The 15,002-nt window shown below is 34.9% G+C and overlaps 1 protein-coding gene across 1 annotated transcript in view; it reads right to left on the bottom strand.

Moving 5' to 3' along the window:
* LOC112038075 (uncharacterized) overlaps positions 1 to 15,002 on the bottom strand; it is a 39,895-nt gene extending 24,893 nt beyond the window's left edge. The window contains 12 exon segments of the mRNA XM_024070894.2: positions 2,931 to 3,047; positions 3,140 to 3,254; positions 3,366 to 4,030; positions 5,377 to 5,501; positions 5,584 to 5,710; positions 5,885 to 6,333; positions 6,406 to 6,691; positions 6,951 to 7,712; positions 9,755 to 9,869; positions 11,959 to 14,264; positions 14,606 to 14,702; positions 14,804 to 15,002. Of these exon segments, the coding sequence (XP_023926662.2) occupies positions 2,931 to 3,047; positions 3,140 to 3,254; positions 3,366 to 4,030; positions 5,377 to 5,501; positions 5,584 to 5,710; positions 5,885 to 6,333; positions 6,406 to 6,691; positions 6,951 to 7,712; positions 9,755 to 9,869; positions 11,959 to 14,264; positions 14,606 to 14,638 (5,100 nt within the window). The 5' untranslated portion in view covers positions 14,639 to 14,702; positions 14,804 to 15,002.

The raw sequence follows: 15,002 nt of genomic DNA, 5'->3' as shown, positions 1-15,002 counted from the left end.
TAGAAATTATCATAAACCTGTGGGTCAGCCTAGGGGCACTATTAAAGTAGATTTGATGAAAGCATATGATTCAGGGGATTGGAATTTTATCTTAACACTCTGTTTGTTTCAGTAATGATGTTTTCTAGAAAATGAGTCATTTTCCAAAAAACATTTTCCATAAAACTATCTCACTTTCCTATGTTTGGTAGCAACCTTAAATGAGTTGAAAAATAATCTCATAACTTCCCTTATTAAGCTTGCTGTGAGGTAGAGTTGTTTTCCAAAAAAAATTAGTGGAAAAAAATCTCTTAAAATAAGCAATACTTTTTATGTTGACTAAAGATAGTTTTCCTTTGATTCATTTATTTTAATGCTACCAAACACTGGAAAATACAGAAAACTATTTTTACACAATGTTTTCCATCGAAACAAATAGAGCTTAAATACTCTTGTAGAAATGAAATTTCCTGAGAGGTTTATCAAATGGATTGAAATGTGTTTTACTTCTCCAAATTTTCCAATTGCATTTAATGGTTTCTTAGTTGGTTATTTTCAAGACAGACTCTCTACTTGTGACAGATTAGCAAAAAGGGCTGGCAGGGTGATTTGTTATGTGTTTTCTGCGGAAATCAGTGTGAAACAAGGGATCATCTATTCCTTGAATGTTTTTTCTCTAGTAGGATCTGGAAGAGAGTGGTATGGGATTGTCTTAGGCAGCAAGTGTATGTCCACTGGCATAAGGTAATAAAATGGAATCAATAGCTAGGAGGGAAAAATGTCCGATATAGAGTTGTTAAAATGTTAATTGCTGCTGTTTTATATCATTTATGGAGACAAAGAAACAATGTCAGATTTTTGAAAACTCAGTTGACTGAAGACCAAATGGAAAAAGGCATTGAGAATGAGATAAAATGGAGAATTGAAGGGAATATTCCAAAGAAAAAACCTTCAGAGTTTTAGTGCTATCTTGGTCTTTGTTGAGTTGTAGTTAGTCTATAGTGTGGTTTGTTTGTAGTGTTACTAATAGATTTCAATTGTGAGTTGTTTCTGTAGGCTTGTCTGGGTGTGCAGCTGGTTGCTGCTGGTTTATGTGGTCTGAACTTTTGTACTCTATTCTTCTTTGGTTAATAATAATCTATTATTCATAAATAAATAAAGAAATACATCACCATGTTAAAATCAGAGGTTCTGGGAAATAAATTCTAGATTTTAGAGCTGTCTATCATATTTCAATTCTTTAAAGGAAAATCATTAACAGAATCACTTTAGATCTGTCTTTTTTCTTTTTCTTTTTGGGATTCTTTGACGTGGAAGAACCAGAACAAAATGAATAGAAAAATAAAGGATGTGACCTAGGAGTTAGCACCTAGGCCTTGCTTAAAGTCAGCACCAAGCAGGGAAACCATTAGGAGTCAGCACGTAGGGTGGACTTGGAGTCAGCACCAGACCAAAAAGAGACCAAATAGTATTTTTTTATATATTATTATGTGTGGTGTGGGCGCAGGATTTCTGGTGGTGGAAAAAAAGTATAGTGAATGTCTTTTATTTTTCTTTTTCTTTTTTTGTTTGGTTCTAGAGGATTGACTACAATGATGCTTCAAATAGATCGGTGTTTGCTCTAATACCAAAATTGAGGTAGGACAACCAGAACAAAATGAAACAACAAGAAAATAGAGGATACAACCTAGGAGTCAGCAACTAGAGGTTTGTTTGGATACCGCTTATTACTAAAATTACTATAGCAAAATAATTTTTAAATGTATGAATAGTACCATGGGACTCAATTTTAAAGAAAAAGTTGCTGAATGAAGGTACTTGTGGGTCCCATGAACAGTGCACAGGACCCACAGAAAAAAATGCTTCCGCTAGGAAACACGCAAAACACGCTTCCCAAACGGAGGTTAGGCCTTACCTAGAGTTAGCACCAAACAGGAAAACCACTAGGAGTCAGCACCTAAGGTAAACATCGAGTTAGCACTTGACCAAAAAGAGACCAAACGGCCATTTTTTTCGTTCATCAAAATATCAACTAACTCCTTAAGGAGTACAATAGGTTGCTTATAAAGGATTGTTATACCCTATCTCTAATTGGCTAGGAAATCCTAATTGCCTTATTACAAAAATAACCTTGCTTCCAAATTAAAATACTAATAGCCTAATAAATTACTAGGACCTAAAACATAAAAATACAATTAACTTTCAAAAATAAATAATACTAAATAAAATCTTCTTGCTTCTCCCACGTCACTCTTTCTTCTGCACCTAGGTAAGAGAACATGGTGAACACCCAATAGACAATTGCTACTTATCATATCATAAACCTCCTTAACTTAAATGAAAATCTTTGAAATCTTTCAAAGTTGCATAATCAACAGTACTGTAATTATAATGGAAATACATACAAAATACTAGATCTCTAAAGTCATGGTAAGTAACACACAATCTCTAAAGTCATTGTAATTTGGTTTCTTGATGTTTTTGCCTATCTAGTACATTTCTTTAATATATATTTTCTGTTACTTATCAAAAAAAAAAAAAGTTAACACACGATATTTGCCTAAAAGTAACAACAGACATTATAACTACATTGATTCTAGATTGCAATCAGGGAGAAAAAAAATATATATTTTGTCAGATAGGGTCAATTATTCTTGTCTGATAAATTATCAACTTCTGCATACATATGCACCAGCTTTTTTTCTTTCTTTCTTTCTTTTTTCCCTGCTATCCAAGAACTCCACAGAGAAGGGATTTTTTTTCTTTTTTGAGGCATTACACACCACAACGTTGATAAAATAAGAGTCCACTCCTACAATAGCTATTTTACATAAACTGCACAAGCAAATGCATGCCTGTTAATGCAGTGACACATACAAACATTATAAGGATATATATATATATATATATTGATGCTTCATATAGATCAATAACATAGCAGAGTAGCAGACCTTGCAGCAATTGTCCAGAATCATGGAGCTTCTCACTGAAAAAGGACCAGCCAAATCTAGTTTCCCAAGTACAAAGAGAAGCTTGTCCAGTGAAAGCTCAGTCAGGGATATCTTTAACTGCTAAGTGCCACAATACAGATTGTTAAAAATGAAGTAATTAAGAAAAGAGTCCTAAAACATCAATATTGTTAAGGAATCATGGTCTCAACCTCTCCAACTCTGCAATAGATATGAACAGGAACTCCATGTGAAGTTGTTGGACCCTGAATCTGGAAACTGGAGCGGTAATATATCCATATTTCAACTGGGGAAAGAAATTCTCTCCTACAATTTAGAACCAAAATGGAAGCCTTATAAAAAGATAGTTAGATGGGAAATAAATGTCAAAGAAAGGAAAGTGGTAAGAAAGTAAAAGTAGCTGGACTAAATACTCACCATGAGTTTCTTTGGGCATCAAAGTAATATATTGCAGTACTTGATGTGCTTATAACCCGGGTTTTGGTCGATAGAACATGTAGAATAATTTTAATATTACTGATGCAACCACGAAGGAGAGGAAAGATGTCCTTTGTATCCAAGAGTTGAACAATGTTTAGAGAAATTTGGTTAATTGTGATATCAATGCAAGGGAGAATTTTACCCAGTAAAGAAGTGCTATCTTCACCCATGTGTGCATTATGTTGCAGACTTGTTTCAGAAGCTTCCATGGGGTGGCTATCTAGCTTTACAACATCACGAGCTATGGAAAGATCAGTGAATACTTTCAACTTGAATGGATTTCCAGGCTTCCTAACAAACTCTGGAGCTCCATTAACAAAAGCAACAGCACAATCATTCTTCTTATTCACAAGGTAAAAGGTCCCTCTGACCAACTGATTGTAATGCTCCCACTCGATATCTCCATCATAACTTTCAGGCTTACAAGAAAGTGCTCTCCAAAGTGCCCACCCACTGTCATTAGTGCTGGAGATGTCAACAAAACCTGATCCTGGCCTATAGTTCAACCGCAATGGCTCCCTTGAGTCATTCTTGGCATGCAATGATATCAAGGAGAACCACAAAACTCGTGATTTCCATCTTCTTTGATTTTGGTACTTGACCTGTATAATAAGTTTTAACAGACATCATACGGCACATCATGATGGTATCTGAAAGACTACAAAGAACAATCAATGATTCCCACTAGAGAAATGAGGGAATGATGAGTTGTTGGATCACTACTTGTTGCAATAATTTACAAATCAGACTTCTTTACTGATGATTCTACGCAATATTACTTACTCCAAAAGTAGCATTAAAGCAACTGCTATGTGAACACTACTAATACATAACCACTTTTTCATGGGAGGTGATTTTTTTTTCATTTTTTGGTTGGAGGAATGGGAGAAGGGAAGAGACACAAGAGAGGAGCAGGAGAAGAGAAACAACCTAAGAGTTCAAAAAGGAAATGGAAAGTAACTTATCAAAAAAAAAAAAAAAAAAAGGGAAATGGAAAGTAAAAAATTCACTATTCAAACATCTCAAGAGCTCAAAATGCAACATCTCTTACAAACTAATTCTATGACTACCTGGTGACATTCCTCACCCCATTATAGCCCCTTCAACTAACACTAACAACTTCTCCATGCTACAATATCATATCTTTGTTAATACTACTCGACCAACTTGAAACAATTCTCTATCTGTATAATAAGGTTTCCCAACAAAAACGACTCTTACTTTCAAAGCCCACATGGCAAGACTCATACTTGATCTCCCACACACCAAGCAAAAGTGAGCAGAAAACAACTAAACTATACTGCCACATACTTTTGGAATTGACACCACAATCATTTCCAGCTAGGTTTGCTACAAGGTGACAGTGCCACCCAACTGTGCTGCAATGCTAGAGCACCATGTAACTATACTGACTCAATGAAGCTGACTTATCAGGAAAAAAAAAATAGTGACCCAAAAAACCTAAAGTTCAAAAATTAACAAATAGATCAAGTCTGGTCACCTAAGCCAACCTAGCACTTAGGTTTCTCACAGCAACCTATCAGATATACTAGAGCTTTGTAGAGAATCTCACCAAAATATACAATTTTAATATCTGCAGCCCATGCATGCCAAAAAATAAAACCCATAGCAAATGACAAGACCCAAAGCCAGATTGTACCCAAATAGAGCATATGCACAATAATTACAGCATCACTGTCTCAACGCCACTAATAAACCTAAGAGCATAGCCAAAATCCTATGAGCCATCATTAGTGCTGAAACATATATTTTAAATTGGGATTTTAAAACTTTAACAGCAAACCAAAACAGGGATTCGCATATATATGCTCAGTACCTATATTTGTAATACACTAACACATTATAAACAGAATCCATCAATTTTGGAAAGTGGTATTTCTCAGGCCCCTACATTAAACATAAATGTACAGTATTAGAAATTCCGTACCCTGAAAAGGGCCCTTTCTCCAACAAGAGAATAATGAACTGCACCAACTAGATTGTACTTATTATCTCCTTCTTCAACGGTAATGTACATGTGTTGGTCAACATCTTGAATTGCAACAATTGCTCCTATAAAGATTATAAATGTGATTAATTGAATTTCCATCAAATTTTCAAGAAACATAATTAAATGTTTAGATAATCAAAGTACCATTAGGAAACATTGGTTCCATACTATTGTCTGATTCCTGACCACTGGCCCAGATCCTTTCATTTAATTTGCTGGTCGCTCCATTGCTAAATAACCCAGAGAAGGTTGAGATTGTAGACAAAATCATCTGAAGCAACAATAGCAGGTAAAGGTCAGTAAGCCATGTCTTAATATTTGTAAGAAAGAAGATTAAGGCATGTCTTTTACCGGACAAAGTATCAGCACAAGAAATAATTATGATGCCTAACAGGACTCATAACAACTTTATTGAAAAAAAGGGAGGAAATAAAGCATTCCTCACCTGTATTTCGGAAAGAGAAATTGTCACATCAAACCCAGAAACTGAACCACGACCTAACCAGGCCTGATTTTGGTGCAAAGGACCATTCTCTGGCTTCTCAACTGCCACAGAAGCCCTTAACTGTTTCAAGATACAGTTCTGATGACTTATACAGAATTCCTCAGATACACAATTTTCTATAGTATCCCTCGAGCAACTTGCTTCATTATCAAGATGGATCACATTTCTGTGCTGAAGTCCTTTAGCAGGAGCCCCAGATGCAGAGCAAGACATATTAATTGATGTGACAGAAGAAAAACGAGGAATTTGGATTTGATTTTCCACACTTTCTTGAAAGACTTGAGAAATGATTGAAAACCGAGATAGGTCAAATATAAGCTTTCTTCTCATATTTGCCAACTCAAATTTCAAATGGACATCTACCTCAAGCACAAATTCCCGAAAACCACCTGCATTAGTGAAATAATTATTTGGATATATTAGGCATAATTATAACTTATGACCAAAGAAGGGGAGCATACCAGATTCATCTTCAATTACGAGAACAAGAGAAAATTGGGACACATCAATTTTAAAAGCTTCCAGCAGTTCCTTTTTTCCATGTCGAGATGCACAGGGCATTTCTGGGGCATTGTCCTTGACAAAATGATCATCCAGTCTAGTCACATCCTCCTCATGCTCCGCTTTTTTTATGTTTTTATCAGATGATTGAATGACAGATATAAGATTTCTGACACAATAAAGATACAAAGCAAGCCATTGAACGAACATTGCCAAAGCTGTTGTTTCAAGTAAAACAAAACCACCCTGCCCAATAGCATCAAGTTTCACTACAGTCAGAAAACTAACGATTTTCTTTTTAATCACAAAAACTTAATGATTTAGCTAAGAAGAAAACAACATTCATATGCATGACATTTCAACAATGCAAACTCATCTTTTAAGCATAACAAAAAATAAAGAAAAAAAAGTCTCTGACAATAATCATATGAGCAAATAAATACAGCAAAGGAAGTGTAAAGGAGATTATTGCTCTCCTCCAATCCAGTCTCCACCAAATTATCACCTGTATTCCCCAAGAGATTGTTCGAAATTCACTGCCAACAGAAAGGGATGATTGAAGCGTATTCAACTGATGTGCTCCAACCAGAACATTCTTTAGAGAGCATCTTGCAATAACAATCTCATTCAGTTCAATATTTGTGAATAACCAATGAGTTGGATTTTCAGAATCAATTATCAAAGTGGAATTTTCAACCATGTTGCTCAGACTATCAGAAGATGATGCATATTCAGGGGGAGCCAACCATAAAGTAATCATGCAAGTAGAAAGTGACATTTCATATAAGCTATCAAGAGATTGCAGAGACAGATCCTTCAGTACAGACTGATCAGTATTTTCTCCTATTTGATTCTGATATCTAAAAATAACAGACTGGATCCCTGAAAAATCTATGAGAACTTCCATTTGTTCTTTGCAAGGTATCTTAAAGCTTGTTTGCTGAACAGATGCCCGTATTCCACAATCAGACAAACCACCTTCAGCAAACTTTCTACTAGTTAAAGCATCAAAGATTTTCATGGAGCTCTCCACATGTTCGCTCCTCCTAGAAACATGAAGAACCATATCCACCGACTTGAGTTTGAAGGTTCCGTAGATTTTAAATAGCACACTAACATAAATCAAGGGATCTCCTTCTACTATTATCTCCTCTTTTTCAGGTTCAGCAAGCACAGTCTCTTGCGTGGTATATTCTTGAGGTACAGGACCACTAGGATCAAAGCTATGATAAACATGTGATACTGCAGAATATAAACCTCCAACCACCTATCACAAAATAATATTCTTTAGTCAAAATTGGTAAAAAATAAAAATAAATTAATCATGTACAAAGAACTCATGGGATATACACACACATGCAAATACTACATAAGAAGATGAAAACAACAAACACACGATGTCAAAAATTCTCCAGTTCACCTAATTATCAATCCTTATTTAGAAAGAAACTACAAGAATTACAATGATAATTACAGTACAACAATAACTCCAATGGAAACAGAAGCTGGCATTCTTGAAGTCATTATGTTAACTATCACAACCCATGGCCATCAAGACAATTAAAATTTAAAACTCAGAGCATTAAGTCCCAAGATATTGGGGTCTCGAACCATTTCTCGCTATTCAGTTCTACTCATGGGCATATCTGCCTTAAAGCTGTAACCAGCACACTTTTTCTCAGAACTCCACCAAGATTCTTTCCAGCTGTCTACCTTCCTGCCTTGTGGCACCTTCAAAAGATATCAAATCACTTCCAGAAAGCTGAAAGTGCCAAAAGGACAATAAGGCTGAAATTTGCAAAAGATTTTGAAATGAATATGAGTCCAGATATTAGATACAACTTGTGGCAGTAAAGCATTTATCAGCTGACTCAAATTATTTGGTCTACGGCCTTTGTTGAGTTTTAAAACTAATAAAAAAAATTTCCCATACAATTGTAAGTGCATATTTCAATAATAATAATGATAAGGGAGTTCAGGATGCACCCAATGCCCACGTAACTAAGGTTCTGCTAAATATACTAACTGTTGATGCGAGACTTAAATGCAAATGATACCAAAATCATTTTTCTTTTCTTTTCTTTTCTTTTTGGGGAAGAGGGGGTAGGAATATTTGTTAGTTTTCAAGAATATAACCACACAGACCATACCCATAAATACCCCATGCACAAACTTATAAAATGTCAATAGCTTAAGGTTAGTCACAAATCAAAGCCCAATTACTCTTTATAGCACTAAAGGCAACAATATTTGGCATATAGAAAATAGCAACATAAATTTCAGTAAAACATGAACCTTTTGCAGTACAATGGCAAACTTCTGGAAGACAATTTGCAAGCCATATATTAATTCCATAATCCAAAAACCAATTATCCCAAAGGCATGAAACTTTTTTAAAATTTATTCTTTTATTTTAGTTGTAACCTTCAAAAATAATTATACTAGTACTATGACCATGCAATGCACAAATTCATAAAAATTAGTATGTGAATTAAAAATATATTCCAATAATATCAGTGAAATCAAACAATGAAATAGAGTACAAATAAAAGGCTGAGTTTTATCAAAACCAAAAATGATAATAAATCATTTAAGTTATTTAAAATAAATAGTAAAAATTCTTTTAAATTTCTTGAAATTTTTTAAATTTCTTGAAATCTAACTTTGGTAATAGAATTTCACCCAAAGCAAACCACCTAGGTAACTTTAATATACTTTTAGTGATCCAAATGGCAAAAACACAGCAAACAACAATGACATATAAAACTCACATTGAGTCTCATGGTGTAATGACGTGTAAAACCCAACTTTTAGTATACAGTACATCATATGCTAAGAAAAATATATCCATCAGAGATTGAAAAGTTGTTAACAAAGAGAGACATGTTCACTCATTTCAATCAAGGGTCATTGGTCATAAATTACAATTTGTCATTTGTACAACAATGAACCCAACACTGAAAATACATAGTATCTTGAAGTTACTATAATTATTACATTCGGATTAACAACCTGAGAGTGAAACAAAGACCATCAAAGACTACTTTCTTCCACAAATATGTTTATAGGATTGAGTCCTTGCAGCAGAGGACATGCTTAAGAAGAACTTCACAAGTAACAGATGTATAGTGTAGACAATCAGAAACTACTATTTTCATTAAGAAGAGGCGAGCCCCACAAATAAAGAAACAGAAAGTTGTTCAATTAAAGATATGTTCAATAAAAAAGAAGGCATGCATTATTAAACGAGAACATTAAATAAAGTCAATTAAACATCAAATTTGATTAGGCAATAGAAAATCACAACACCTGAAAGAGAGCATACAACTCATCCATATATGATAAAATGGTGATTCCCATAGCCTTCCCACAAAAAGCTGCTGAGAAAGCAACAACAGCTGTGCTAAATGAATGAAGATAATTCCTGCAACACAAATGCAATTCTTTCACAATCAAGACAATTAATGTAGGACAAACCAAAACAATCCGAAATAAACCGAAAAACAGGAAAATAAAGATTTGAGAACTAGGTGTCAGCAACTTAGGCTGGATTGGATTCAGCACCAAGCAAGGGAAACCTCTAGGAGTTAGCACCTGGGGTTGGCTGGAATTGGCACCAAACCATTAAAATAATACTAACAACAATAACAAAACCTTAGTCCCATATTTTTTGAGGTCAACTGTGGATCCTCAACAGTGTTAGTTAGTGTCAGTCATATGTATTCTTTTCCTCCATTCTATTCTTTTTGAAGTCATAACTTCTCTTACTTCCTTAATTGAAACATTTTTTTTTTCAACTTCTACTAATGTTATTATTGGTCTTCCTCTACATTTTTTTTTTTGTTCCCTCAACTTGAATCATTTCACTCTGTCTTACTGATGCATTAATCACTCTCCTCTGCACATGACCAAACCATCTCAAGCAACTTTCCTTCATTTTGTCATCAATAAATGTCACCCCTATCTTTAAGCAAATTTCCTCATTTCAAATCCTAACTTTCCATGTATTTCTACTATCCATCTTAACATTCTCATTCTAGTTACACACATTTTATGAATATGCTGCTTCTTAATAGCCCACCATAGAGCGTAACTGGTCTTATAGCAATTTTATAAAATTTTCTCTTTAACTTAATAGGTATTTTACAATCACACAATATTTCTAGTGCGCTTTTCCACTTCATCCACCCTACAATTTCTCTCTATTTTTATGGACTATTGATCCAAGATCAAAAGCTCCTGCTCTTTTGCATCTCCCAACCATCAAGTCTTACCACTCCTTCATCGCTGCTTCTAATTTTACAAAACTTACATTCCCTGTGCCAAGAACCTTATATGCTACAACTCAATTAGCACCTCCTAGTGTTTGCAATAAAGATGTGAAAGGTTCAAATCCCCTGTCTCTCAACTATTTGTATAATCGGAAGCCTATATCTTGTGTCCACACCAATCTTTCATACTATTTAAAGCAAACTAGAAATATCTTTGTATCAGCTTGAGGGGGAGTGTTGGAATATATAATATAGTTCAAATGTATTGCTTTGTTATTTTACCACTCACAAGGGATACATGTATTTACCCATTAATGACTATTTAAGAGTAATAAAATATCTGTTAGGGTACATTAGAAACCCCAACAATGAGAGAGTTTGAATCTCGACATTTTCAACAATTATGCTACCTAATATTAGTAGTACCCAAAAACTTAAATAGAAATAGTTGATTATAAAGAAATTCCACAATTAATGGTTTCACATTCAGAGAATTCCATATAGAACTAAAATGGTTGTCAAAAATGTGCATTAAGCCATGTCTACAAATGATGAGAGGTAAGTATAAGTTGATGTCGTCAAAACCTAAGAATTCATTCATTTGTTACTGTGTAATTAAACTATAATTTTCAATTTTATTTTTCTAAAAATTGCCACATATCAAAATCATACTAAGGAATATCCAATAAAAATAAAAATATTTTTGAAATTAAAAGTTACAGCATTAAGTTTTTTTTTTTTTTTTTTTTTCTTGACATAAGTACTTAAAGCAAGTTTTATTATGGTTTGAATAATTGTTAAATGATTAAATTCACCATTTTTTAATAAGTTAAACTTTTGAGACAAGTGATATATCATAGTATCAAAGTAAGTTAAACTTTTGAGACAAGTGATATATCATGATATCAAAGTAAGTGGTCCAAAGTTCGAACAATGTCTCTACTCGACCTCCAAGATATCAAGTTAAAAACTATTATGTTGACCCTCACTTATTAAGGGTGAATGGGGCCTATACATGAGATGAAATATTAAAACAATTGTTAAATAATTAAATTCACTATTTAGTAACAGCTTAAGTTTTTGGTACAAGTGGTAACTTATCAATTATAACATAAAAATAAAATCAATAATGCAAATGAACATGATGTAGAGAAGAAAATAAACTAGAAATAACAGATAGGGCATTGCTGAGTTCATCTGAGCAACAATCAAATAAAGCAAAACTAGATACAAAAATTCTACCTGATGGATGATAAGTGGACTGTCATGGGTTTTAATGCCAAAACATCACTTTGTTGCTTCTCTGCTAAGTCCTCCAAATTAACTTCAACTTGACTTTGTAGCTTCTCTGCTAAGTCCTCCACATAAGCATCTAAACCATTAACCCGCAGATATAAGTCAAGTGAAACACGCCCTTCAGATACATACTTTTCATTATCTAATTTGGGAATATCAATCATCTGAGGCTCTTTCAACAAGAGATGTTTCTTTTCTGCATCATCAGAACCCAGGGACCCAGTCAATGATACCAGATCAGATCTGGACGTCGGCCAAACAGCAACTTCAATGTTATGAAGATCAAGCACAAGGTGAAAATCATCCTGATTAACTACATCTACATGTTTTATGTCTTTATTCAAACCATCAAACTCTTTTCCCAATGATATATGGATATGAGGACCAGCTATAAATATTCCAAGTTCAATGTGTTTTTCAGGGATTCTAAGCAAGGCTGTCTTCATTCCCCTACCATTGAACTTGTATTTACTATCCTCGTTGATTTCTGGTTGAACATTAACTCCTCTTGGTGAACGTGAAAGAACCATTGATCTCACATTGTCCTCAGTCCTACTAAGAGTGTCTTGTACCTGCCTAAGAAGCAGAGATAATGACAGTAATGATGAAAATCCCAAAGCCAAATTCAACTTTCCTAGTATCAAACTGCATTTCCAAAATCCAGAATCTTGATTCTTGAGGCCTGGATACGCCAAAGAGCTTTTCATCTCACAGAGAAGGCATGGATTCTCTGAATACTGAATATCACGTTCTTCAAATTCTAAGCAAGCTCTTCTCCATCTCAACCACATTTCCCTCAGAATACTGTTCAGGATCAGTATGCAAGCACCTTCAACATCATCGGCAGCAACGGTATTACTAGTTTCTGAAAAGACAAATGATTGTGCAGGCTCACCCCACAAAATTGATTTAAGATCATCAACTCTCTCCATCCTATGCCCTTCCACAGAATTAGGATAACTTTTTGAACTGCTTTCCCCGACAGAGGCTTCCATAAAAGATGATGATGAGTTAACCTTCAATTGCCCACAGGATAGAAGGACAGAATGTTCACAAGTGTTTTGTACATATACTAATAACAATTTTTCAATTGAAAGACAGAATGAGAGGAAATTGGAATATGAGATCCCAATATGTGATTCTAACTTCTCATTTACAGAAGGTTGACATTCATTCATTTGACAAATATTAATTACAAGTCTCCCAAGGTTCAAAACGAAGCAACTGCGCGCATAGGGATCTTCAAAGACGGTTCCACAATCTCCATCATTTCTTTGATCTTGCACCAAAACTTTCCTCAAATGTAAGAATTTTACAATGGCATGGAATACATTGCATGTGAGTTTCAAAATACATGCTAGTAGTTCAACAATCTTGCAAAGAAACCTGAAGTAACTAGTGACAACAGATTCCATGCTAGTATCTTTGATACTATGAACATTCAAAGCTGCTCTGTAACGGGCAATTCGCCGCGCCCGTGCAATAGCTTCAGCAGGCAACTCTTTCTCAGTATCGCAGATCACCTTCCAATGGTATTTGATAGAACTCAAAAACCTTTTTCCATTGGACATCTCAGTACAGGATCTTTCTAAAAAGTGATCAGAAGGATATCCAACCAATGACAAGAAATGCTCATAAGCACTGACATAACGTAGCCAAAGACAAACAACAACAACTAGTTTACGGAATGATATTCTAGGAGCAGAAGTCACATGGCCAAATTTTCTTGCAGCTAATTGCCATAGTTGTCTACCATCTCTAGCAGGCTTGGATTCAATAGATGATATTTTACCCATTGCTGAATACATAGAAAGATCAGCTGGCGAAAAAAACAAGCTTAATTTTGGAACCCAAAGATTGAAGTCCACAAGCTGAAGATCATCCAATTTAATGTAAGTTAACATATCTGTTGAAAGCAAAACACGGTTTATCCGATCTCCTCTCTTGAAGCTAATCCCAAAACCATTGCCACTGACAGTACAAGAAATCTTTTTCAAAGGTAGAAAAATTGCACCACAAAGCCCTCTAAAAAGACAGCCATGTGTACGATACCGAGATTCTGCATTAAGCTCCTTCATTTCCGAGGCACATGTAAACAAATCATTTAAAACGGGGAACTGCACTTGCAGTCTAATATCACACATCTGAAGCCAACAATGTTTGAGCATAAGATTCCAAAAAGATGTTCTAAACTGACTTCTTGAAAAACTGGTGGGTAAGATCCTTTCAAGGGCACCATGCAAAGCACTACCCTGAAGTCAAATAAAAGCATCAGCAGTAATGATCAATGCACAAAGCTTTCACCCACATGTTTTATAAATAAATTTTTATTTATTTTTAATAATTCAATAGTTGGGTGAGTTAAAGAGAATAATTGCTATATATTAAGTATACTAGTAAGTATGAAAACTCTCTCAACATTCAATAGATCATTCTCAAGAACATGTCACTAGTTATACTTCTCAATAAGCTTTAATCACTCGCTATAGCTCACTCATTACTTCTATTATTATATACTCCATACCAATAGTGTAAATGTAACGTATTTCATTCTCTAAAGAATTAAAGAAACATAGCAATGTAATGCAAATACCTCAGGATCAAGCATAGAAAGGCTCTTCTTCATATCCTCTAAAAACGTATCCTTTGGTTTCCCAACCTTTATGGAATACCCCTCTTCATTCAAATCCCTTCAAGTAAAAAAAATCCCAAAATATCATTCACATTTCACACAATTGAAAGCGCGCACGCACACACTGACACACGCAGAGAAAAAAGTGCAATGACTCACCCGGCCGATAGTGTGACATTGACTCCACGAACTTCGATTGCGAAGGCGGTTTCAGACCAGTTCGAGAACCGTATGCTCAGCGATTCGACGGTGACGTCTTTGAAACAAAAGCGAGCGGGATCGTCGACGATGAGCTCGTTGAGAACCGAAGTGTTGAGCCGCAGGTTCCTGGCGACCGCCTGAGAATTTATGAACCCTA

The sequence above is a fragment of the Quercus suber genome, unplaced genomic scaffold, assembly GCF_002906115.3.
Source record: "Quercus suber isolate HL8 unplaced genomic scaffold, Cork oak 2.0 scaffold_19, whole genome shotgun sequence".
NCBI lineage: Eukaryota > Viridiplantae > Streptophyta > Magnoliopsida > Fagales > Fagaceae > Quercus > Quercus suber.
This window is presented reverse-complemented; position numbering and strand designations above follow the sequence as displayed.